General features: G+C 38.8%; 1 protein-coding gene across 1 annotated transcript; it reads left to right on the forward strand.

Moving 5' to 3' along the window:
• Positions 1–881: 881 nt before the first annotated feature.
• LOC101113636 (vascular cell adhesion protein 1) lies at positions 882–22,505 on the forward strand. Its single transcript, XM_004002233.5, has 9 exons — positions 882–1,055; positions 1,804–2,082; positions 4,367–4,687; positions 6,187–6,453; positions 11,962–12,237; positions 14,257–14,577; positions 15,677–15,943; positions 17,988–18,254; positions 21,609–22,505. Exons 1-9 carry the CDS (start codon positions 992–994, stop codon positions 21,767–21,769), a joined length of 2,223 nt encoding a protein of 740 aa, XP_004002282.2. The 5' UTR covers positions 882–991; the 3' UTR covers positions 21,770–22,505.
• Positions 22,506–26,295: the final 3,790 nt, after the last annotated feature.

The following is a 26,295-nucleotide window of genomic DNA, read 5'->3' on the forward strand; positions in this document are numbered from 1 at the left end:
AGCATTCCATTATTCTCTATTCAAGAAAATAATTTCAGAAACTTGATCTTTGCTGCCCAAAAAACTATTTGTGAATAAAATGTATGAAACTCAGAAGCTACGCTGTCTCCCTTTTTAAAAATAATTCATCAAAAGAAAGTGTCTTTTCCTTTTCCTTGCAAGAGAAAATGTAGTCTCTGTCTTTGAATTGCAAACATATCTTCATAATGGACAAAAATCAGTTCACATGACATAGTGCCTGTTCAGCCACTTCAAGAACTAGAGTGTAATTTACTTTCTCTCTGTCTCTCTTCTCCCCAGTTGGATTCAGAAAATCTTATTCTGAAACAAACATTCAGTTCAGTTGCTCAGTCGTGTCTGACTCTGCGATCCCATGAATCGCAGCACGTCAGGCCTCCCTGTTCATCACCATCTCCCGGAGTTCACTCATACTCACGTCCATCGAGTCCGTGATGCCATCCAGCCATCTCATCCTCAGTCATCCCCTTCTCCTCCTGCCCCCAACCCCTCCCAGCATCAGAGTTTTTTCCAATGAGTCAACTCTTCTCATGAGGTGGCCAAAGTACTGGAGTTTCAGCTTTAGCATCATTTCTTCCAAAGAAATCCCAGGGTTGATCTCCTGCTTCATGCAAAAATATCCTTTTGGAGGGAAAAGCAAGGGAAAGTTTTAATTTTTAGCCTTGGAAGTGTTTTCTTTTTCTATGATGGAGAAAGCAGTCTCAGTACTGAGTGCCATGGAAGGGGTTAATGCTGGACTTGGCTGGGTGTCAGTTAAACTTTTTTTCTGGCTCTGTTCCAGGTTTCCCCTTGAAGGGATTTTCCTCCGCTTTTGCATCTCTGCAACAAGACCCTATATAAAGAGCCGATTTTCTATTTCATTCCTCACTGAACCTCACTGGCTTTAAGAGCTCAAGACTCTTCTCAGGAAGCTTCAAGAGGAACAGAAAGAAGCGTTTGGAATCATTATTTTCCCATGAGAACAGCAGTGTAAATGCCTAGGAAGATGTTTGTGATCTTTGGAGTCTCAAATGTACTTTGGATGGTGTTTGCTGTTTGTAAGTTCTTCGTCTTGATTTGCTCGAGATGCTAGCATTTCATTTTAGCTCTGACTTTGATTTCAGTCACTTTGTTATGATAATAAAGAAAGGCAATGTGTGTACTTTGTCATTCATGTCCAACTCTTTGCAACTCCATGGACTGTAGCCCACCAGGTTTCTCTGTCCATGGAGTTTCTCCAGGCAAGAATCCTGGAGTGGGTTGCCATGCCCTCCTCCAGGGGCTTTTCCCAATCCAGGAATCAAACTCTGGTCTCCTGCATTTCAGGAGGGTTCTTTACTATCTGAGCCACCAGGGAAGCCCTGGATTTTTAAAGAATAGGAAAACTTAATTTAGCCTAACTTTTAATGTGCTACTGACTACTGCTATTAATATGTATGGTTATATTGTCATAGTTAGAGCAGCAAAGTTGTTGTTTTTTGAATTTTTAAAATGTTGCGTGAGTAATTGAACTCTCTTTCTAGGAAGGTCTGTCTCTTTAGTTTCCTACACCTGATAATGAGATAAAACTTGGCAAGTGACAAAACAACTGATAGATGGGCATCAAGGTCAGAAGTGAGAATTCTCAGAAGCAAAGATGATTTAAACAGCTTCTTTTGGCAGTGACTCCTGAGCTGCCTCGCGTTACTTAGAAGCAGTTTAGGAAAGAGAGCAATCAGATTTGAGTATTATACTAGAACAGAGAAGAAGGAGTAGAATACTAAACAAACCAGTGGTAAGCTTGTTTTTGTCTTTTTGCCTTCACAGCTCAAGCTTTCAAAGTTGACATATTCCCAAACGAATCCAAAATTTTTACTCAGATTGGTGACTCTGTTTCACTGACTTGTAGCGCAACAGGCTGTGAGTCTCCATCATTTTCTTGGAGAACTCAGATGGACAGTCCACTGAATGGGAAGGTGAGAAATGAAGGTACCACATCCACGCTGATTATGGATCCTGTTAGTTTCGAGGATGAACACCAGTACCTGTGCACCGTGATTTGCGGGGCTATGAAACGGGAGAAAGCAATCCGAGTGGAAATCTACTGTGAGTACTTTAGTCAATATTTGATTTTCTCTCCATTTTGCTTTAAAATAAATTTTCTCAAAGAATAATTTTAAAAGAAAAAAAGAAAAAGGATACTCATGTCCAGATTCTTGGCTAGGGGACATAGTGCAGCAAGAAATCTAGAAGACAGCTGAATCTACCACCAGACTAGAGACCCAAATCTTGGCTTCTGTTTCCAACTCTACCATGAACATGGTGACTGCAGGTGAGGTTCAACTTCTCTAGGCTTCAGTTTTCCTAGCCATAAAGTGAAGTTTTCTAAGGTTCTTTTTATTTTATTCTTCTTTTTTTTGTGTGTGTGTGTTTAATTCGATCCAGTTGGTTTCTTACATGTGTACTTGTCCATATGTTCAAATGACTTATGAATTCTATACTTTAGGGATTTTCTATTTATTCTTATGCAATTTGGTCCTTAAAATTAGTTTAAAGTTTAAGGAGGAGAGATATAACTTAATACTGGGCTTTGGTACAAAAACTTCCCCCTTAGACAGAAGAAAAACATCTGCAAACTTTTCACTCATTTGACTTATGCAGAGATAAATTTAGAAGGTTTTATTTCTGTTTTTGTTCGGTGCCATTAACTCTTAATGCTCAACAGCTTAACCTCAAGGATATTTGGAAAATGAACTTGATTTGCCTAGTGAATGTGAATGAATAGCCTTTGTTTACTAGCCTACCAAAATGTATTTCAATCCATTCTCAATCCAGCAAGAAAGTTAGCAAAAAGGAGTGAAAAAATAACCTGAAGTACATCACTTGCATTCTGGTTACTGCTTCTGCCAGAAAACCGGAATCCTTGATAGTCATCTCTTTAGGAAGATCTTATTTGATTATCTTTTCTAATTATGTTGCTTTTCTTTTGCTATAGTGGAGCTCAACTTGGTCCAATAACCTTAACTGATTCTTCAATAATCCCTTATGTAGCTAATTCTTCTCAAGAAACTGTGTTTGGCCAGCTGCTTTCAATTATGCTGGTTGTACATGCAGAGTTTATGTTTCTGAGCTCCATGAAAGGCTCCCTTATGTAAATACAGGGGAAAGTAGCAGTTCTTACATTATCTGACAGCAAACTATGTGGATTATAGGCGCATTTCTTTCAGAATACAAGGGACAAAATTATCGGTGGAAAAAGGGAAAGTACTGTTTCTTCACATAACAAATTTTTACCACTTCCTTTGCCTCTCCTTGTAGGAACCAAATAGTTGAAGGTTTAAAAATGAAAACGAAGGCCCTTCTGGCTTTAGTTATCTTGCCCGAAGTTTCTTTCTTTCTTTCTTCAAGAGTGTCTGTCTTTCATTATATTTAACAGTCCTGTCTCCATTCCACATTTGATTATAATATTTCTTAGAGTTGGGACCTTTGTGTTCTTCTTATTTCACAGTCTTGAATCAAGCCAATGTGTTACCATCATGGTGATTTGCAATGGAAAGCAGCCTTGCAAAGAAAGTAATGGCTCACTGAACTAGTGCTTTCCTTGCATTAAAAATTTCAAGTGGAATATTAGTTAGATGTTGAGTCAGGCATTTTGGAAGGCAAATCTGCCTTCTATAACTTAAAGATCGCACAGGTGTGCGTTTCTGGTGGATGAATGCCTGTTCAAAAGCCAGTTATTTAGAGTTGCTCTTTTCATTTCTTAGCATGTCTTGCCTAATAATTATTCTTTGCAATGATATTCTAAGCTTCAGGTTCCTTATCTGCAAGATGAGGTATATCTACCCTGACCAAAATAAAAGACTGTGATATAACATAATGATAAAAGACTGTGATATAACACAATGAAAGTCCCAATAGTCATATGGAATAGTAAAAATCTTGAGGTTAAATCCCAGCTTCACCATTACTAGCTGTGTGACCTTAGGAAAGAGATGCAAATATGCTGAGTCTATGCTTTCATATCTATGGAATGTGGTATCTATTCCTTAGGGTTGTTATGAGTATAGAATAAAGTCATCAGTGTTAAATGAATAGCACAGGGATGGGCACGTGTCAGTATTCAATAAGCGTAAGTTTCTTCTCCCTCCTTTTACTCTGCAACATGCAACCCTTTGTACATGCAGGATCAGAACTGAAGAGCTCTCTAACAGATTGTTCCAATTTGGAATGCACCCCAAACCATGAAAGGCTATTTACACAATTCATTCTGCTGCATTAAGATTGTATTCACAAAAATATTAGACTCAGATTACGTTGATTTAAATCAGTAAGGGACTTTACACAATACGAACAAAAAATCCACATGCATGTACTCGTTCGACCTTTGCAGCTTTCTCTAAGGATCCAGAGATTCATCTGAGCAGCCCCCCAGAGGTCGGGAAGCCAGTCACAGTCACGTGTTCGGTGCCTGATGTTTACCCATTCGAAAGGCTGGAGATAGAGTTGTTGAAAGGCAACCGTTCCATGAAAGTCCAGGAATTTCTGGAGCCTTCAGAAAAAAAGGCCCAGGAAACAAAGAGCTTGGAAGTGACCTTCTCGCCTACTGATGAGGATATTGGGAAAGCTCTTGTTTGTCAAGCTAAATTACACATTTATGATGATGATTCTCCACCCAAAGAAAGGAAAACTATAAAAGAACTGGAAGTCTACAGTAAGTACTTGTGTCTGTCTATGGGAATATACTCTTAGATGTATACAGCAATAAACCAAGCAGCTACAGTCAAGGAGAAACATGTTTGTAGTTTTTATACCATTTTGATTCACTGAGAGCATAATTCTTGTCAACTGCATACTTCAAAAAAAAGTGCATGGAATTAGGGTTGAGAAAGTTGAACTAACTCAAGGTATGGATGGCTCCATTAATTATGATTTTGGTTCACTTAATTTCTCAGTCTATCAAAGGAGAATAATAATAATACCATTTGATTGGGAAGCTTCCCTGGTGACTCAGTTGGTAAAGAATCTGCCTGCAATGCAGGAGACCAGGGTTCTATCCCTGGATTGGGAAGATCCCATGGAGAAGGGAATGGCAATCCCCTCCAGTACTCTTGCCTATTAAATCCCATTGACTGAGGAGCCCTGCAGCTATAGCCCATGGGATCACAAGAGTCGAACCCTACTTGATGATTAAATCACCACCACCTGATTGGGTGGTGAGAAATAATAGGCTCAAGTGATAAAATGTTTTAAATTATGTTTTGTAAACTCTTACATCATGCATTGAAATATCAAAGTATAGAAGTTCTACAAGCAGCACTTAGTCTGTGTGTGAGTTTATATGAGTGTGCACACCTGGACACGTCTGCATGGGTTGGGAGGGAGGAGATGAGATTTGATTGTCTCCATTCTCTCAGATATGGCTGGGGGATTTGAGGCAGTCTTGTAATCCCAAAGTTTTGTAAGAGTGACTCACTGTGCTCTGTTCTAGACGACAATGCTCTTGTCTTCTCTAAACACCGTAGTTAAAAGGAGCATTGCCTTCTATAATATGTCTAGCTGAGACAGAATGAGATGGAAAGGATTTTATCAATGTTTTGAGAAGAATAGTCAAAAATAGGAGATATTTTTCCTAGAGAATATAAAACTTGGAAATGAGAGCTATAATTAAGTATTTGACTGACTGTCATGTAGAAGTGAAATTTGGATTATTCTTTAGCAAGAGAGGACTGAACTATGACCGGTGTATAGAAGTTAGTTACAAAGAGAAAGATTTTAGCTCAATAGAGGGAAAATGTTCTAATAATCAGAGCTGTCCAAAAATAAAATGGACAATATTTACCATAAGACTGTGGACTGCCTTGTGCACTGGAAGTATTGAAGCTGACTTGCATGAACATTTGGTGAGGAAGCTGAGCTGGAATTTATACCTTACCTGGGAGATTGAATCACATAACTCTAAGGGTTTTTCTTAATTTCTGAGTATCTATGGCCGTCTGAAAACACCAAACATCAAAAAAAGGTAACTCCATCAAATCAGTCAGAAACTGGATTGACTAATTTTCATGACTCAGCAATTCTTTATGCTGGTTTGGCAGAGTAAGTTTGTCAGATTGAGAAAGCTGTAAATACAGTCCATGAGAGTATTTACAGTAGCCCTGTGGGACCATTATGATGCTTAGCAATGACTAATACTGTGTTCTGCCTTCTCAGTCTCACCCAAAGACACAGCTGTATCCGTGAATCCCTCCACAAGGCTGCAGGAAGGCGACTCTGTGACGATGACGTGTACCAGTGCAGGTCTACCAGCTCCATGGATTCTCTGGAGCAAGAAATTAGACAATGGGAATCTACAGCTCCTTTCTGAGAATGCAACTCTCACTTTAATTTCTATGAGGGCAGAAGATTCTGGGATTTATGTGTGTGAAGGAGTTAATCTGGTTGGGAAAGACAGAAAAGAGGTGAAATTAATTGTTCAAGGTAAGCAATAATTGAAAAAGGTGCCATCACTCAGATTTAAGCAATAGTGAAATAACTTCAATGCCAGAAATATTTCATTATGTTTTGAGCGAGTGAGTGAAGTTTCTCAGTCGTGTCCAACTCTTTGTGACCCCATGGACTGTAGCCTACCAGGCTCCTTCGCCCATGGAATTTTCCTGACAAGGGTACTGGAATGGGTTACCATTTCCTTCTCCAGGGGATTTTCCCAACCCAGGAATTGAACCCGAGTCAGTCTCCCACGCTGCAGGCAGACTCTACCGTCTGAGCCACCAGGGAAACCCTCATTATGGTTTACGATGACCCATTTGTCTGTTCTGTACTGTAGCACGATTATATACTCACCTTGCTCATGCTTTTTGGATGAAATCTTTTCTGCCAGAGCTTCCTTGGTTCTGCTGTTTTGGTTACTTTTCATTTCCCATCATTCTTTCGTTTCCTCAGTCCTGTCTTTCTCTCTTCCTTCTGCCCCTTGTATATTAGTATTCTCAGTTTCCCATTCTAGTCCTCCTCCCTTGTCACTTCCAATATTTGAGCTATGTATTAAGGATATATGCTGTTTACTCTGAGATTCGTGTTCCTATTCCATATCATCAAAACCTGTTGGTTCTACTTCAAAATGATCCCTCTTAGAATCTGACCTCTATTCAAACCTCTTGCCATAGCTTTACTTTATCATCTCTCATTTGGGCTCCTGAAAGATATTCTTAAATAACATTCACTGATCATCAGCTATATTCCAGGCACTTTACATATGTTTCCTGTGATCTTTAGGAAATGACTAAGGAGTAAGTACTTTGTTTTCATTTTAGCGATCAGAGAATAATGTCTCACAGAGATTAATAATGGCTCTTATTTATTGTATCTAATACTTGCCAGGAATTTCCTTGCTACTTTATAAATATTACCACTTTAGGTTTTGCCACAACCTTATGAAGTGAATAAAAGCTCAGGCTCAGAATAGTTCACAATTTGCCACGTCAAGTAACTCATTAGTGGCATTTACTATGATTTTAACATAGACCAGTTTAACCTCCAAACTCCATGATTTTTTAACTATGGCTAATTGTTGTTAAATGGTCGCCCTACTATCATTCTGTCCCCCAACATAATCCTATGTACTGCTGCTGCTGCTGCTGCAGTTAAGTCACTTCAGTCGTGTCTGACTCTGTGCAACCACATAGACGGCAGCCCACCAGGCTCCCCCGTCCCTGGGATTCTCCAGGCAAGAACACTGGAGTGGGTTGCCATTTCCTTCTACTACCAGAGCGATCTTCTTGAAACAAGAAGACTGCATATTTTATATGACTTCAACTTGACCCTAATTGCATATTAATTAAAACTCACATTTCTTAAAATAGTTGCATAAAACTCTGCAGAATCTAGTCAGAAATGACCTTTGCATCTTTGTGGGTGACTCTGTGTCTGTTTATGCTGTAACTTCTGCTTCAAAGGTCCTTTCCTTCCTTATGTGGCAAAGTTTTAGCCATCCTTCAAGATCAAGCTCATGTCAGCCTCCCAATTCCAGTTTGTGTTAGGCACCACTAGTTTTTGATCCCTTCATGTACATTCAATACTTCTTATGAACTTGTATGTGTTTTTGTTCAGTTTCAGTTCAGTTGTTCAGTTCAGTCGCTCAGTCGTGTCCAACTCTGCAACCTCATGAACTGCAACACGCCAGGCCTCCCTGTCCATCACCAACTCCTGGAGTTCACCCAAACTCATGTCCATCGAGTTGGTGATCCCATCCAGCCATCTCATCCTCTGTCATCCCCTTCTGCTCCTGCCCACAATCCCTCCCAGCATCAGAGTCTTTTCCAATGAGTCAACTCTTCTCACGAGGTGGCCAAAGTATTGGAGTTTCAGCTTTAGCATCAGTCCTTCCAATGAACACCCAGGACTGATCTCCTTCAGAATGGACTGGTTGGATCTCCTTGCAGTCCAAGGGACTCTCAAGAGTCTTCTCCAACACCACCGTTCAAAAGCATCAATTCTTTGGTGCTCAGCCTTCTTCACAGTCCAACTCTCACATCCATACATGACTATTGGAAAAACCATAGCCTTGACTAGATGGACTTTAGTCGGCAAAGTAATGTTTCTGCTTTTCAATATGCTATCTAGGTTAGTCATAACTTTCCTTCCAAGGAGTAAGCATCTTTTAATTTCATGGCTGCAATCACCATCTGCAGTGATTTTGGAGCCCCAAAAAATAAAGTCTGACGCTGTTTCCACTGTTTCCCCATCTACTTCCCATGAAGTGATGGGACCAGGTGCCATGATCTTTGTTTTCTGAATGTTGAGCTTTAAGCCAACTTTTTCACTCTCCTCTTTCACTTTCATCAAGAGGCTTTTTAGTTCCTCTTCACTTTCTGCCATAAGGGTGGTGTCATCTGCATATCTGAGGTTATTGATATTTCTCCTGGCAATCTTAATTCCAGCTTGTGCTTCTTCCAGCTCAGCGTTTCTCATGATGTACTCTGCATATAAGTTAAATAAGCAGGAAGACAATATACAGCCTTGATGTACTCCTTTTCCTAATTGGAACCAGTCTGTTGTTCCATGTCCAGTTCTAACTGTTGCTTCCTGACTTGCATACAGATTTCTCAAGAGGCAGGTTAGGTGGTCTGGTATTCCCATCTCTTTCAGAAGTTTCCAGTTTACTGTGATCCACACAGTCAAAGGCTTTGGCATAGTCAATAAAGCAGAAATAGATGTTTTTCTGAACTCTCTTGCTTTTTCCATGATCCAGTGGATGTTGGCAATTTGATCTCTGGTTCCTCTGCCTTTTCTAAAACCAGCTTGAGCATCTGGAAGTTCACGTTCACGTATTGCTGAAGCCTGGCTTGGAGAATTTTGAGCATTACTTTACTAGCGTGTGAGATGAGTGTAATTGTGTGGTAGTTTGAGCATTCTTTGACATTGCCTTTCTTTGGGACTGGAATGAAAACTGACCTTTTCCAGTCCTGTGGCCACTGGTGAGTTTTCCAAATGTGCTGGCATATTGAATGGAGCACTTTCACAGCATCATCTTCCAGGATTTGAAATATCTCAACTGGAATTCCATCACCTCCACTAGCTTTGTTCATAGTGATGCTTTCTAAGGCCCACTTGACCTCACATTCCAGGATGTCTGGCTCTAGGTTGTTCAGTTTAACATACATTAATTAAGGTGCCTTGTCCAAAAATCGAAGAATTGTGCTTGGTGCTAGGGGTACAGACATAAAAAGTTACAGTGACTACCCTAGAGGAACTTATAATCTAGAGATTGGCAGATGTATAAATAGATAATTTAAATATTTTTAGTAAGAGCCAATCCTTGTGTGAGTGCATCTTTCCATTAATCTGGAAACTCCTTAAAGTTAGGGACTATTGTGTGTGTGTGTGTTTTACAAGTGCCTGCCACGTAGAGGTGCTCAGTAGATACTGAATGAATAACTTGTGAACATAAATTAAAAAACATACTTTTAAAATATGGAAACATGGAATTTGAACTTGCGTGGCTAAAAAGATACAATTCAAACTCTCTCAAAAAATGAACCGGTTGGCTTTTAGGTCAGCATTTCTCAAGAAACCGGGAAAAACATTACACTGATAAAAGCATGTAAAGCTAATCTTTCATCTACCCCATGATTAGCTGTATCCCATTTCAATGTGAAAATGAAACATGGATTAGGCAGTGCTGCTCTCCCTTTTGCATCACAGGACATTAGCAACATTAAGTGCTGAAGAGAGAATTGAACTGCAGTTATCTTAGACCTGGAAGATCTTCTGGAGAAGTGGAGAAGGGAATGGCTACCCACCCTAGTATTCTTGCCTGGAGAATTCTGTGGACAGAGGAGCATGGAAGGCTATAGTCCATGGGGTCACAAAGAGTCGGCCACGACTAAGCGACTAACACTTTTTTCTATCTCAGAGTTACTCTTTCAGAGTCACGAGTTTACATGGTAACATATGCAGCCGCTGTAAAATACAATCTGAGACCGTTCATAGGCAGGAAGTAGATCTTTATGTTCTCCATTCTCACATTAGCATATAAGGAATTCAGAAACACTGGTTACTGCTCTGAATGAACTTCTTCAAAAATCTGATAGCATGTCAGTTTGTTATGGTAATTTGAGGGAAGCATTCTTTGGAAGATACCATAATGACCGTGTTAGACAAACCAAACTGAAAAAAATCTTCTGGCATGGATGAGAATCCTTCAAAATGTAGTGCCTTTGGCTTATGTATATGCTGTGATTTCTTTTTTCTATCTCTAGCCAGCTATTTACAAGGGCAAGTTTTTTAGTGAGTTTTCTGTGGTGTCTCACCTGTCACTTTAAGAGGTGCCCAACCACTCCCGCTTTTGCTAGGGGAATAAAGTCAAGATTTAAAATGATTTTTCTCCCTAGACAGTAATCATCCCACAGCAGGTGGGGTGCCCCGCGGGGATTGCATTGGTAGTCAAAGAACTTTCCTAGATATTTCAGACTTAGGAGTTTGCCCTGGCATTTCAGCCATTGAAATAATTATAAAGTATTTTTATGCTGTATTAAGCAAATTTAAGAGGTGGCTTGCATACCACTTTAATGCTTAGATTTTGACTTTTCAGTGTGATTCTGAAATCATACTGATTTCATACTGATAATGGGATTTCAGTATGTGTTTTCAGTGTGATTCTGTGTGACTTTCACGTTACAGCTTTATTCTGTTGATACAGAAGCTCTAAATACTGGTCTGTTACAGGTATTGTTTCTAATCAGAAGCCATGTTTATATAGCTTTTTTTCAGTACTTTCCTTAGATTTGGTTTTATCTCCACTTGAGGATATTTTGATTTAGTTGTTCAAGTGAAAAGCTGGGATCTTAAATGAGACTCACGTGGCTTCAAGTCCTAATTTTGCCACTTGGTTGGGTGAAGTTATTTTTCCTCAAGAAGAAAGGGGAGGAGAAGGAAAAGGAGGAAGGGAAGGAAAATAAGGGAAAGTAGAATGAGACACTGAGAGCCAAGGAGAAGAAGCAATGATACCAGATCCTGAAGTTGTGTGGATTAAATAAGATAACAGGGGAGCCTGGTGGGCTGCCATCTATGGGGTCGCAGAGTCAGACACGACTGAAGCGACTTAGCAGCAGCAGCAGCATTCATATATGTAAAGTGGTTTAAGCAGTGCTTGACACACTGGAACCTTATATTTTTGAGCTATTGTCCCACAGTTATAAGAATATTATAAATACATTTGGGTAGAGAATGAATTTTTGTTATGAAAAGGTGCCAATCTCTGTCTTGACACATTTTTATCCCTGTTCATTCTGTTGAATGAATGAATCACAGCACTTTGTATGTTTGTTCTTAAAAGATATGGTTCCCTTCCTGATAGTTCCAATGTGGAAAGGAGTAGTATATTCTTGGCACAGATGTTAGCTAAAAAGAAGTCAGAAAAAAAAAAACAAAACTGTATATTGAACTTTGGTGAAAGAATTTTATTTTTTCTTGTCCTTTTCTCCCCACCAGAGAAAATGTTTACTGTTGAGATCTCTCCTGGACCCCAGATTGCTGCTCAGATTGGCCACTCAGTCGTGTTGACTTGTGATGTCAGGGACTGCGAGTCCCCATCTTTCTCTTGGAGAACCCAGATAGACAGCCCTCTGAACGGGAAGGTGAGGAGCGAGGGCTCCAAGTCCATGTTGACCCTGAGCCCTGTGAGTTTTGAGCATGAACATTTTTACCTGTGCACTGTGATGTGTGGGCAAAAGAAACTGGAAAAGGGAATCCAGGTGAAGCTCTACTGTAAGTAGATTTCAAAATTGTTTACTGTTTTTTTTGTTGTTGTTGTTCCTGGTTCCATTGAAAGAAGCAGAATGGAAATCTGTGATACACAATAAGATCTTTGTGTTTAGGAAGGAAATTTAGCACAGTGAATGGTTCTCAAATCTCCAAACCAAAGTTTTTGATGCAACTTTGATGTATATATTACATATGAATCCAGCCTCCCTGATCCTTAGTTTGTGTCTTGTCTATACGCTCTCATCATGGACTTGAACATACTGCATACCACCCTACTCTGGTTGTAAATGGTGTGTACAGAGATGATTGTCTGCAAAGGGTAAAAACAGTGCCCATTCAGATAATGGGGTGGGATGATGAATTATTCGAATTGGAGGGTGAGGCCCAAAACTACTGTTTTGAAGGCACATTTGAAAGCCAATTGGCAGGATGGAGACATGAGGCAATGCAGAGCAGGAGAAAACCTGGGAGGTAGAATGATCACCAGGCATGGTCAGCACAGCAGCTGAGGTGAAAAGAAGAACCAGAAGATTGCACTGGATTTGAGTATTGATTTGTACCACATACATATACTACACTTCTTGCTGTTCCTGTCACCTTAGCAAAATCGTAGAGCTTCAAATCTCTATGAATTGACATTGCTGGAATTCCTCAGTTTATAATGAATGAGGACAAGATACGCAAAGTGATCAGAAAGTTCCCTGGTGGCTCAGACGGCAAAGAATCCACCTGCAATGCAAGAAATGTGAGTTCGATCCCTGGGTCAGGAAGATCATTTGGAAGAGGAAATGGCAACTCACTCCAGTATTCCTGTCTGGAGAAGTCCATGAACAGAGGAGCCTGGGGGTCTGCATAGTCCACGGGGTTGCATAGAGTCAGACAGGACTGAGCGACTCAGCACAGCACACAGTGCGTACATTCTGCCTTGTTTTTATTCGGCAGAATCCAAGAGAACAACTGTGGATATTTTCCTCCAGAAATGCGGCCCAAACTTGTGTTACCTCTCAGGATTTTGCTCAAAATGAGTTAGAGTATGTCTGTAAAGGGATTTGAATCTCTCAAAAGACAGTTTAATTTATTGCTTTATCATGTTACCAAGAGTCCAGGAGCTGCTGATGCAGGCACACTCCCAACAGCGATGAGAACCAGCAGTGAAGCCTTATGGCCATGTGGAAACAGTAGAGACTCTGTCACTTGACAACATTTTGCTTCAGGAGAAAAAAATTTTAGCATTGCTCTTGATAACTGTTCTCATCTTACTTTTATTGATTTGTATCAAGATGTGTTATAAATATTACTTAGAGTCTGAATCTCTCATATTTTTTTCTGAACTACAAGTATTATTCAAGAAACATTTAAAACTTTCTGCCTAAACCTTGCCATTCAAAATAAAAATGTCTAAACTGCATTGCTCTGTGAAACCATGCCTGGCCTCTGAGGTCAAGGAAATAGGAATTCTGATCTCAGCTGGGTGACTTACTAGATATGATGTCAAATGGCAGACTCTTAGCCTTTATAAGTTTAATAAGTCTCCGCAGCTATCAAATACATTCTCTGTGCATTTTTCTAGCTTTAAAATAAGTTAATACCCATTAGATTACGCTGTTTCAAAGACTGAGATAATGAATATTAAGGGACTAGCACATAATAAACATGCAATACATCATGGAAAATATTTAAAATGTTTAAAATATATGTATACTAAGTAAGATGGTGGAAGCTGATATGTCCTTTGAAAAGACTAGTCCTTAGCTGTCAGCAAGACTGTATCGCTAAGGAGAGAAGAGTAAGAAGTATATTTATTTCTTGATGATTTGATGTGCTAGGTATTTTTTGTTTCCAGCATTATTTATATTTAGTATCATAAATATTTATATTTAATGTTGTGATGCATCTATTAGTAATCATTTTATCCCAGGTAAATTAAAACCTTCACTTTGAGAACTTTGCATTTAATAAAAATTAGTTCTGTTTTTCTTCTAGTGTCACGTATAAACCTCATATTTTGCTTAATATTTGCAGCCTTCCCTAGTGATCCAGAAATTGAAATGAGTGGTCCATTAGTGAGTGGAAACCCAGTCACTGTAAGCTGCAAGGTTCCTAATGTGTATCCTTTTGACCGGCTGGAGATTGAATTGTTTAAAGGGGAGAGTATTATGATGAATAAAATCTTTTTGGAAGATGCAAGTAAGAAAGCCCTAGAGACCAAGAGTTTAGAGATGACCTTCATCCCCACCACTGAAGATACTGCAAATGTTCTTGTTTGTCTGGCTCGGTTACCTATTGATGAAATGGAATTTGAACCCAAACAAAGGCAGAGTACACAGATACTTTATGTTAATGGTAAGTACATGTATGATGTATCCACAATTTAATGTGAATTTTTTTTGATCATGTTTTCCAGGTAATAGTTAACATGAAGTTCATGGTTAAAACCATTGTGAAATGAAATAATTGAAAAGAAACTACAAAATAATGATTTTATATTTTTAAACAACCCTCAAACTTAAAACAACTGTTTATTTGCATGTGATTCTAAGCTGGCAGTTTGGGAAAAGATCAGATGAGCAGTTTATTCAATACGATATCAGATGAACTCACATATTCATTTTCAGTCTGTTGGAAGTTCAGTGGGGGATGGTCTCAGGTAGCCTCACTTACAAGCCTGGGCCTTCTCTGGGAGTTCCTGGACCTTCCTTTCTTCATATGAAGAGAGGTAGCATAGATCTAGTCACCAGAGTGCAGGGCTTCAAGAGAGTGAAAATGAAGGTGGCTTCTTGGGGCTTAGACTTGAAAGTCCTACAGGGTTACTTCTTCCAGGGTCTATTGGTCAAAGTTAGTCACAAGGACAGCCTAGATTCAAGAGGTAGACAAATAGAGTCCACCTTTTCACAGGCGATTTACATAGTTCATGTTCATGTTTAATGTGCTATAAATGTCAATACATACTATCATTGACCATCCATTCTTTGACAACAAGAATGTTTCTATAGAATTTATTTCCACTAGAAAATATCCATGATATGTTCATATTCTACTCTGGATCATTCTGTATAGGGCTTCCATGGTGGGTCAGTGGTAAAGAATCTGTCTGCTAATGCAGGAGACTGGGTTCAATCCTTGCGTTGGGAAGATCCCCAGGAGAGGAAATGGAAACCTATGTCAGTGTTCTTGCTTGGGAAATCCCATGGACAGAGAAGCCTGGCAAGCTACAGTCCACGGGGTCACAAAGAATCAGACATGACTTAGGGACTAAACAACAAAGACAATCATTTTGTTTCTGCTAAAGTAAATGAGGGCAGAAAACTCCTTTGGTAAACTTATCAAGATTTATAAACTGTTCTAATCCACAAATACATAGCCAAGTTTTGCAACACTGATAGAAACTCTTTGGAACTTGGGGTATAAACAGCCAAGCTAACAAGTGTTCCTACCTTTTCAGTTGCTCCCAGGGATACAACCATCTCGGTCAGTCCCTCCTCCATCCTGGAGGAAGGTAGTTCTGTGAATATGACATGCTCTAGCAATGGCCTTCCAGCTCCCAAAATCCTGTGGAGCAGGCAGCTAAGTAATGGGGATCTACAGCCTATTTCTGAGAACGCAACACTTACCTTCATGTCTACAAAAATGGAAGATTCTGGTATTTATGTCTGTGAAGGCATTAACCAGGCTGGAATAAGCAGAAAAGAAGTCAAATTAATTATCCAAGGTGAGCTAGAGTGATTAAATGAGTTATTAGTTATGAGTCTTATTTTGGTTGTGTTACTGGTTTTGAATAAAGTCCTTTTAAAACAAATTTTCTAAAACAAAATGCACTAAACGTTTTCAAGAGCTCTGCATGGAAATCTGGAATAGCACTTCTTCATGAGCCATTCCAAGTCACTTATCCTAAAATTCTTTCAACCTCAAGTGGAAGGCTAGCTCTAGGAACTGTGCCAAGAGTTCCAGTTACACTTATGAGGCACTGATTATGGTGTTGAAAAAAGGATAGGAAGATGTATATACATATTTTGGAATTACTTAGGGCCCAGGTGGCACTAGTGTTAAAGAATCTGCCTGTCAGTGCAGGTTAGATGTAAGATGTGGGTTTGATCCCTGGATAGGGAAGATCCCCTGGAGGAGGGCACGGCAACCCACTCCAGGATTCTTGTCTGGAGAATCCCATGGACAGGAGAGCCAGGTGAGCTATGCTCCATAGGGTTGCAGAGTCGGACATGACTGAAGCGACTTAGCACCTAGCGTACAAAATCACCTTACCCAACTGGATTAAATTCCTCATGGTAATCTCATAAGATGTCTGCTAGGATTTGCTTAGAAGCCTAAGAAGGCACTTACACCTTTTATAAATTCAGAGATTGAGTAGCACTGACCTTTCAGTCTGATTCATAAATTTAATGGCACAGAATCACTAGGATGGATTAAGTTAGGAGATCCAGACCTATTCTTTCCAGGATGGAGAGGCAAAACTGAGAACAAAATAATCTCTAGTTGACAGGTTGAAGCTCTAGGCGGTTTTGGGCAAAGTCATGAAGTGGTCAATTTGGATTTCCCTCATATCTTCCCTTTTGGGGTTCGAGGTCCTCTTCTTCACTAGGGCTGTCAGTTCCTCTCTTATCCCTCAGTATTATTTCCACTAAGGTGTTAGTGACTGTCTTGTTACCTTGTTACATTAATTATTTGTATTTTAAAGGAAAGGAAGAAACTTGGAAGAACGATGCACTACGGTAAAGAAAGCTCTTAGGATGTAGCTTTGGTTGAGGAAAGAGTATCAAGCCACAAAGCAAATAATCTTAAAGGGAACCTCACTTATAAAATGGTGATGTGGTACCTCCCTCCACAGGTTACATATTAACAGAGATGTTGTATGTCAGATGCTAAGCTGAGGATAACAACTGTGTGTTAAGGATTGTAAGAGCCATCTCTGCACAGCTTAATTTCTTTATCTGGAATGATCTAGCTCAAAACTCAGAAGCCTTTTATACTTCAAGAAATAGTTGCATAACTTAGTGACCAAAAAAAGTGTTATTTTCCACATTTGAAATCTCCAACTGTTTTTAAACACCCATTTGTTGGCTAAGGTTGGTTAAGAATTACATTAAGGCTGCAGTCCCCAAACTTTTTGGCACCAGGGACTGGTTTTGTGGAAGACAGTTTTTCCATGGGTAGGGAGGGGCTCATTTCAGTGTGATTCAAGTGCAGAAGGGTTCATTCTTCTATGAGACTCTCATGTTGCCACTGATTTGGCAGGAGGTGGAGCTCGGGTGGTAATGCTAGCCACGGGGTGGGAGTGTAAATACAGATGAAGCGTCACTTGTCTGCTGCGCACCTCCTGCTTGTGACTGGTTAGTTAGTTAGTTAAGTCGCTCAGTCGTGTCCGACTCTTCGTGACCCCATGGACTGTAGCCCACCAGGCTCCTCCGTCCATGGGATTCTCCAGGCAAGAATACTGGAGTGGGTTGCCTGCTTGTGACTGGGTTTCTAATAAGCCACAGATTGGTACCAGGCCATGGCCTGAGGGTTTGAAACCCTTGTATAAGGGACATGAGAGAAGCATGAGATGTCTTCTTTTATTAAAAATATGATCATTTATAAGAATCCAGGAAATGTTTGACTTCTTTAATTGTCCCTCTAAATATTTAATGCAAACAGTAAGCACAAATACCATCTTGACAACTATTGTTACTGTCATTAAATTAATTTGGAATTTGTTTCTATTTCATTCAATCAGAGGTATCTTTAAATTCTTTCCACAGTTGCTCCAAAAGATATACAACTTACAGCTTTTCCCTCTGAGAGTGTCAAGGAAGGAGACACTGTCATTATCTCCTGTATATGTGGGAATGTTCCCCCAACTTTGATAATTCTGAAGAAAAAAGCAGAGACTGGCTATACAGTGCTAAAGTCTACAGGTGGTGCCTATACCATCCCCAGGGCTCAGTTAGAGGATGCGGGAGTATACCAGTGTGAATCTAAAAATGAAGTTGGCTCACAGCTAAGGAGCCTAACACTTGATGTTAAAGGTTAGTTAGTTTTTCTTTTGTTGCTGTTGTTGTTTGTTTCTTGTTATTTTTATAACAGGTCTGAAGCTTGGTGGGTTGTAAAGAATTTCAAGGGTTAGATGAATGAGTTGGCAAAATGGAACTGAATTCCATGTCAATTTTGGTTATTTCTTAGTGTTTCCTAAAATAATCATGTACAGGTGCTCTATCCTAAGGAGGTTAGCCAGGATGCTGACATTTATCATAAATCAGTGTAGAATTCCCATTTGCTATTTGAAACATTGACAATTTATCATTGGTCTCAGAGGTCTTGCATTTCTTGCGTGTTTAAATGTATTTTCAAAATCTTTCTTTGGGAGTTATAGGGAAACTAAAGAAGTAGAATTGGCACATGGAAAAAGAAAGGTTTATCTAGACCCTTTTCCTTCCTACCCGAAGACAGTGTTACTCTCTGAACAAGAAGTGACTGCATATTTTCCGGATGGACTCTTTTCTGGATTTGAGAATGATGATCTTCATGCTGAACAATGTAAAGGAGTCTCTAGACTACAGAATTACTTCCTTAGAATATCTAAGCTCCTTGTCCATCCTGCTGTATTCTGATGGAGAAAGGGAGGGAGGGGGCAACGCCCCAGCAGAGGAATTTCAGGGGCCAGCTTAATTTCAATCCATCTGTGAACTCAGTAGGATCTGTTGATCTTATTAGCGGAAGTAGAAAGTGTCAGCGTTTATTGCTCAGTCTTCCACTCCTTGAGTGGTAAGACGCTCCTACTGTGTACTGGAAGCCAGACTTGAAATAAACATGATTGTAAACAAATACAACTTTTGAGAGCCTTTGGCACTGGGCTCCCAGAGACAACAAGTATCAATGTAAAGAGAATTTAAGCTTGGGTCAGGAAATGGGTTCAAATTTTACTCATCTCATCAAATCTCTCAAGATTATAAGCTTTACCATGTTTTCTGTCTTCACAATACCTCCTCGAAACATAACAATATCCTTTGTATCATGTCACTCAAAATGACACAGGGATGTATATAATCAATGCTTCCAGGTTTCTGGATGATTGAGATCTCAGTTATGAGTAGGTTGAAATCCATCTATTCCTATTTAATCCTTGATGTCTCCAGACCACCTTTAATTAAGCCTAGTTCCAGGGACTTGGATTCCTAACATTTTTATAATTCTTTTTGTAGTTAATGATTCTCTTTTAAAGACATACCAAAGCTTCTTCTCCTCTTTTTAACTTTCTCATACATTGTTGTCTTTTCTAATTGCTTTATTAAGTTGATAACTTTACATATTTACTATTTTTCACTCATTAGTTAAATGAACAATTAAGGCACATTGTGGGCACTCAGCTAGAACCCTCAAACTAAATATGGCTTCAACTAACTACAAATGAATGGAAATAAAAATTTGACATTTTCCTGGGAATTTTGAACTAGTCATCCTTTGCATTTAGCTGAGATTTTAAACTAATTTTGGTTTATTTTGCTTTAGAAATACATTTGCTCGAATGTATTTCAATGATAGAAATGTTTGGGAGTGTTTAGAATTTTCAGTATTGATACAGTTAATAGAAAACTATATTTGAAGGTTGCCCTGGTAACCAACTCAGCAGCAAAAATGTACTGCAGATGCCTGAGGGGAAAAACCAAAGGCAAAAGACAGTATAATACTTATTAAATTGAAAACAATAGGATCAGAAATACCATTGCCTGCCATGTCATCAATACTGATGCCTAAGCATAATTACGATAATGTACATGTCTTTAAAATATTACTCTCATACTCTTAGTTCTACTCTAGTAAGGAAAAGTAGAAAAATAGGGTAATTATCATTATGTTTATGATGAAGTTTTTTTAACGTCAATAATCAGCTTCCCTTCATTTGACCCTGGTGATTCTTTTCTTCTTGGTTGACAATTGGTGATTAGAAACCTCTAGAAGTAAAGCAGTGATTATCAATGTCAAACCATTCATTTCTTCTCGAACAGAAACAATATAGAAGCCTCTTGAAGAAACTTACTATTTATGAGGCCATACTGTGCGTGAAAACATAAATATAAATAGAGATAAATTGCCAGTAAATACCATGCTGTCTTCTTCAGATGTCCTTATAAGGTTAAAATGTTAAATACTATTGTAACTGTCAGAAGATTTTTAGTATAGTAGGAAGAGTACTAATTTAAAAGTTTTGTAACACTATTACTTTATGAACTTGATTTATAACTAAATGACAATGACAGGATGTAGAAAGAAAACAATATATATTGATATTCAAAAGATATTTATTGGGGGGAAAAAGATATTTATTGGGTGCAAGTTACTCCAAGCAGTGAGCCAGTTACTAGCTATTGAGTGGTGGATCAAAAGAAACTAGATACATGCCCTTATGTAATTCAGTCTGAAGGAGGGAACAAAAATTAATAGATAATCAAACACACAAATGTTTAAATGTAAGCTGTGATGAGGGCTGTGGAGGGAAATGTAGTGGGCTATAAAAGCTTAAAGGGAAAAAAGTGCACTGTTGTTGTTCAGTCACTTACTTGTGTCTGACTCTTTGCGACCCCATGGTCTGCAGCATGCCAGGCTTCCATGTCTTCACCATCTCCTGGAGCCTGCTCAGACTCATGTCCATTGAGTCGGTGATGCCACTCAACCATCTCATCCTCTATTGCCCTCTTCTCCTCCTGTATGTTAAGATTCCTAATTTAGGCTGGTGGTAATGCAGGTCAGAGAATGCCTCTCTGAGGCAGTAACACTTAAGCAAAAATATAAAGCTATCCAGAGAACTACATATTGTCAAGAAATGATATAAATGCTGAAGAGGAATAATGTATATTAAGATGCCCTGCTCCAGAGATACAAAACATAAAATTTTCTATATATTTCTAAAAAAAACCATTGGGAAGAATTATTTCTCGTATTATCTCATACATGATGTTTGACTATAATGGTTGCACTGTAGGTATTTCAAGACCTTTCTTGAAGACTTGGTTAGTTATTTTAATTCATTAATAATCAGAGTCCTAGTTCTTTACAAACACTCTTGTCCCATTCTTACTCTTCTAAATGAGCCCTAAAAAGTTGCACCCTTTCTTCCATCCTGTTCCTGGACCTGCATCTATGTGAATCCAAGTTTGTGAAAGTTAGCAGCTGTCATCTTTAGACTCATTATGACCATAGCTACTGCTGATTATTTCATTAATTCAGGGAAATGTGTATTTGAGTTCTATTGGTTCTTATCACTGATTTAATTCACTTTTTTCCAGAGAACTAGTGGTACTGTTAAAAGAAAACTTGTGACAGTAATTATTAAACAGTTTCTTTTCATACCAGACATTGATTGTATCCATCTTGTTATTTTCCAGGAAGAGAAAGTAACAAGGACTATTTTTCTCCTGAATTTCTCGTGCTCTATTGTTCGTCCGCCTTAATATTAACTGCCATTGGAATGGTTACTTACTTTGCTAGAAAAGCCAACATGACAGGGTCATACAGTCTTGTAGAAGCACAGAGAACAAAAGTGTAGCTAATGCTCGAAATGTTCTACCAAAGATGCCATCAGTCCAGATGCTCGATACTGCTCATCATTCCACGAGGAAAACAGAGACTGGTAGTTCAGGCTTCCTTGAGTGCAGTGAACGCTGGGAGAGAAATGGCTGCCTATGGCCCTCACTGTGAGCAAGAAGCCAAAGGAAAATTTTTGCTTAAAAACCAGGCACTACCATTGAGATGACTGGAGTAATTTCTTGATGTGTATATACAATAACATGATTTGTATATATGTAAAACTATGCTGTAGCAAGGTTGCTTGGAATATCAGCACACTAGAGTCACTATATCTAAAATTATTAAAATGTTGCTTGAACTGATTGTTATAACTTAATCATCTTAATATCAACTGGCAGCTGAACTATGTCATCTTTTTAATATTTTATTTCCTTTAATAAAATTTTATTCCTATTAAGTTCATGGGCAACAATTTCATGTTGTGTAAAGATGCCAGGGCTTTATATTGTCATAGACAAATGATAAACCAAGAGGGCACTGGGTTGACTTTCAGGTACTAAACACTTCAATCTATGGTATAATGGTTAACTGGATTTCTCTGGGTGGTACTGACATGGTACAGAGACATTTTTTGATGTTGTTTGTTCATCAGACTGTTGTGTAATTTTCCCAAGTGGTCTAAAAATGCAACCTTTTTTGATTTTCGTTTGTAAATGTTTAGGGTTTTTTGTATAGTAAAGCGATGATTTCTGGAATTGAAAGAGTTGTGTGATTATTTATTATAAGTCGCCTCCTTTAATCCCGTTGTAGCTCTTTTGGTAATGTCAAGTTCCAAATACTGGAGAGTTCAAGCCCATAGAAATATCTACTTGAAGTGTGGTCCTCAGATTACTTTTATCAGAATCACCATGAGAACTTTACAGATATTTACTTATCTTGGGGCCATCCTAACCTATTTAATTGAAATACCTGGTTTAGTAGCCTTGGAACCTACAATTAAAAAAAATTTTTTTAAATATAGTATGCACATAAGGAGTGAATGCAGATGAACATGGACATGTTAAAGGGTAGCAAGTGAACACCTTTACCATTAAAGTGAAGAGATAGAGCATGACTGCTCTTCAGAGCCTCTTGTTGCTGCTGCTGCTGCTAAGTCGCGTCAGTTGTGTCCGACTCTGTGCGACCCCAGAGACAGCAGCCCACCAGGCTCCCCCGTTCCTGGGATTCTCCAGGCAAGAACACTGGAGTGGGTTGCCATTTCCTTCTCTGTCAGAGCCTCTTAGATGCCATTTACTATTTATTGACTGTAGCTCTGTTACTGAGACTTCAACAATATCTTGAATTGTACATTAACCTTTCCCCTCCTTTCTTTGGGGATTTTATATCTATATATGGTTTTACTCACTCAATCGTGTCCAATTCTTTGCAACCCCATGGACTGGAGCCTGGAGGCTCTCCTGTCCATGGGATTTCCAGGCAAGAATACTGGAGTGGGTTGCCATTTCCTTCTGCAAGGAATCTTCCCGACCCAGGAATGGAATCCATGTCTCCTGTGTCTCCTGCTTTGCAGGAAGATCCTTTACCTGCTGAGCCATTGGGGAGGCGCTTATACCTATACAGGTAACCCTAAGTAGAACATTGTTTTGTTTGCCAGCTTTTAAACCTTACATGCATGCCTGCTAAGTCACTTTAGGCGAGTCCGACTCTTTGCTACCCCATGGACTGTAGCCCTCCAGGCTCCTCTGTCTATGGGATTCTCCAGGCAAGAATACTGGAGTGGGTTGTCATTTCCTCCGCTAGGGGATCTTGCCAACCCAGGGATGGAAACCCTGTCTCTTGTGTCTCCTGCTTTGGCAGGTGAGTTCTTTACCATTAGCACCACCTGGGAAGCCCCTAAATATAATCAAATGGTATATTTGATGGTGACTTTATTTTTCACTTAAAATTATGTTTTTGCTTAATTAATCCATATTGTTATATTTAGCTATGTCTATTCATTATAAGATTTTGCCACAATTTATTTATATAGGATATACATATATAGCCTACTGTTGATGGATATTTGGGCTGTTTATAGGTTTTACAATATGATCAAAATTTTTATAAACACTGTTTTACATATTCCTGAATTACATGTAAGAATTAACTTAGGGTGCAAGAATTCCTCTAAAGTGTATATATTCTAATGAAATCACTGGATTGTAGGAAATGTACACTTTCAGGTTTATAAGGAAAGCTAAACTATTTTCTGAAGCAGTTGAAATAATGTATGCTCCCACCAGCAACGAATAAGAGCTGCTTATTACTAAACAGCTTACCGCTGATATTGTATGACTTAGAAATTTGCCTTTCTTAGTGCTTAAAATCATTTCCCATATTTTTTTTAAGTTGTATTTTCCTGATTACTAGTGAGGTTGAACATCTTATCATATATCTAAGGACTCTGTGTTTAGGATCATTGGAGCTGGCCCTTTTGTGGAATATCTGTACATTTCTTTTACTGTTTTCCTGGTGATTGGTTGTCTTATTGATTTGGGGGAGATTTTAAAATATGTTTATATATTTTAGAATATGTATATATATTACCCTAAAACAATGGGCCTCCTGGGTGGCTTAGTGGTAAAGAATCAGCCTGCCAATGCAGGAGATGCAGATTCTATTCCTGGATCATGATATATATACACACACATACACACACATATATATTTATTCTGGATGCTAGTACTTTGTTGGTTTCCCCTTGTATCCTCCTGGGAGTTTTACAGTTTCAGGTCTTATGTTTATGCCTTTGTCTCTTTTGAATAAATTTTTGTATATGGTATACGATAATCCCACTGTTCTTTACTCTGTAGTTCCTCTTTTTTGGCTTTCTTTTGGGTTATTATATTTTTAGCAGTTACATTTTATCCTTCTTGTTGGCTGACTTGTATTTTTTTAGTAGTTACTTTAGGGTGTTTGTTGTTTAGTAGCTAAGTCGTATCTGGCTCTCTGTGACCCCAGGAACTGTAGCCCGCCAGGCTCCTCTGTCCGTGAAATTTCCCAGGCAATCATACTGGAGTGGGTAGCCATTCCCTTCTCCAGAGGATCTTCCTGACCCAGGAATTGAACCTGGGTCTCCTACATTGCAGGCAGATTCTTTACCATCTGAGCCACCAGGGAAGCCCTTATTTCTTCCTAGTGCTTTCATAGATTTCTTCATTCTTACCTTTTAGCTCACTAGCTTGTTTTTCAACTGTCTTTACTCTTCTATCATATCATGCATTGAGTTCTTTGTTTCAAATTTTTATTTATGCGATAGTATTTCCACTTGGTTATACCATATAACTGCTGGCTCTTTCTTTATGTTAATAATATCTTCCTCATCTTTCTGAAGATGATTATAATGCTCACTTTAAATCTCTAGCTAATTAAGTCTTATTTTTCAGGTATAAGTTTCTCAGTTTGTTTGTTTTTTTAATCCTGTTATCAAATGTCTTGTTAGTGTGCCTGTGAGCTCACAGTCTTTAGGAGTATTCACTAGCCTTCATGAGAAGGTTAAATCCCAGGTTGACTGTTACCCTTGTGGTAAATTTAAGGATAAGGGTAGAGTGGGGAAGCCATCCCAGGAGGGATGTCAAGACTCTCCATTGTCTCTTTATCATTCCTCTTCCCTACAGTTGACACTGTTCTCTGGTTAATTTTGTCATGCTTTCACTTAGGGGACTGCTTTTTCTTTTTCCTTTCCTTGTAACATACTAGATCTCTGTATCAGTCCAGGAAGAATCACTTGAAGGAAATATATCTATTTCTCTATATTAAGGGATTTGTTATAGTGACTCAAGCCTACACAGTGGAAAAGAGCTGGTTAAACTGTCTCTGCAAGGCTGTTGTCTTATTTCTGATGCTAGAGTTTGAAGCCTGTAGTGAAGTCAGTCAGAAGGGAAATGTGGATGTAAAGTCAGAGACAGCAAGGAAAAATTGGAACTTATAAGCATCAGCTGGAACCTTCAATGATGGATGGAAACCCATGTCAGTTCCCACTGCTTTCATTCTCAAGGCAGTAAGACACTGGAACCCTTCATTGTGTACCCAAACACATCCGGCTCTTGAATCGGAAAAGATAAACGAGGTTCCAGAGAATCTGAATCATTTGATGTCCATGAAGTAAGCCAGCAAACTGACAATGCTTATGAGTTTCAACAGTTCCTGGTTATCTTGCTTTTGTTTGAGAAAATAAACAAACAAGACAAAAATAACCAAACAAGAAAACAAAACAATCTGAGTTTTACTTCACTTCTACCGTCCAATATTGCACAAAGTCTAACTGGCAATACAGAGAAATGAATTCTTGGCAATGTAGTTCATACCAGCCAAGTTGACACATTCCAAAGCCACCACAACCTCAGCATATTGACAGTGATTAACTTTATTGGTTATGTTGTTTTGCTTTTCTGGCGATATGTTTCACACAGCTCTCTTCATTTTTGACAAATCATTCTGAGGAGAAAGAAACAATTAACATTATGCTCTGATCATAGGATTTTTTTTTAAAATTTATTTTTATTT

This window comes from Ovis aries, chromosome 1, assembly GCF_016772045.2.
Source record: "Ovis aries strain OAR_USU_Benz2616 breed Rambouillet chromosome 1, ARS-UI_Ramb_v3.0, whole genome shotgun sequence".
Classification (NCBI taxonomy): Eukaryota; Metazoa; Chordata; class Mammalia; order Artiodactyla; family Bovidae; genus Ovis; species Ovis aries.

Bases quoted from the DNA above. Each gene is read 5' to 3' on its own strand.
- LOC101113636 (XM_004002233.5), top strand. From the start codon at position 992: ATGCCTAGGAAGATGTTTGTGATCTTTGGAGTCTCAAATGTACTTTGG. The intron at 6,454-11,961 runs GTAAGCAATAAT...TCTCCCCACCAG, and splicing joins GGTGAAATTAATTGTTCAAG to AGAAAATGTTTACTGTTGAG. The intron at 18,255-21,608 runs GTTAGTTAGTTT...GTTATTTTCCAG, and splicing joins CCTAACACTTGATGTTAAAG to GAAGAGAAAGTAACAAGGAC.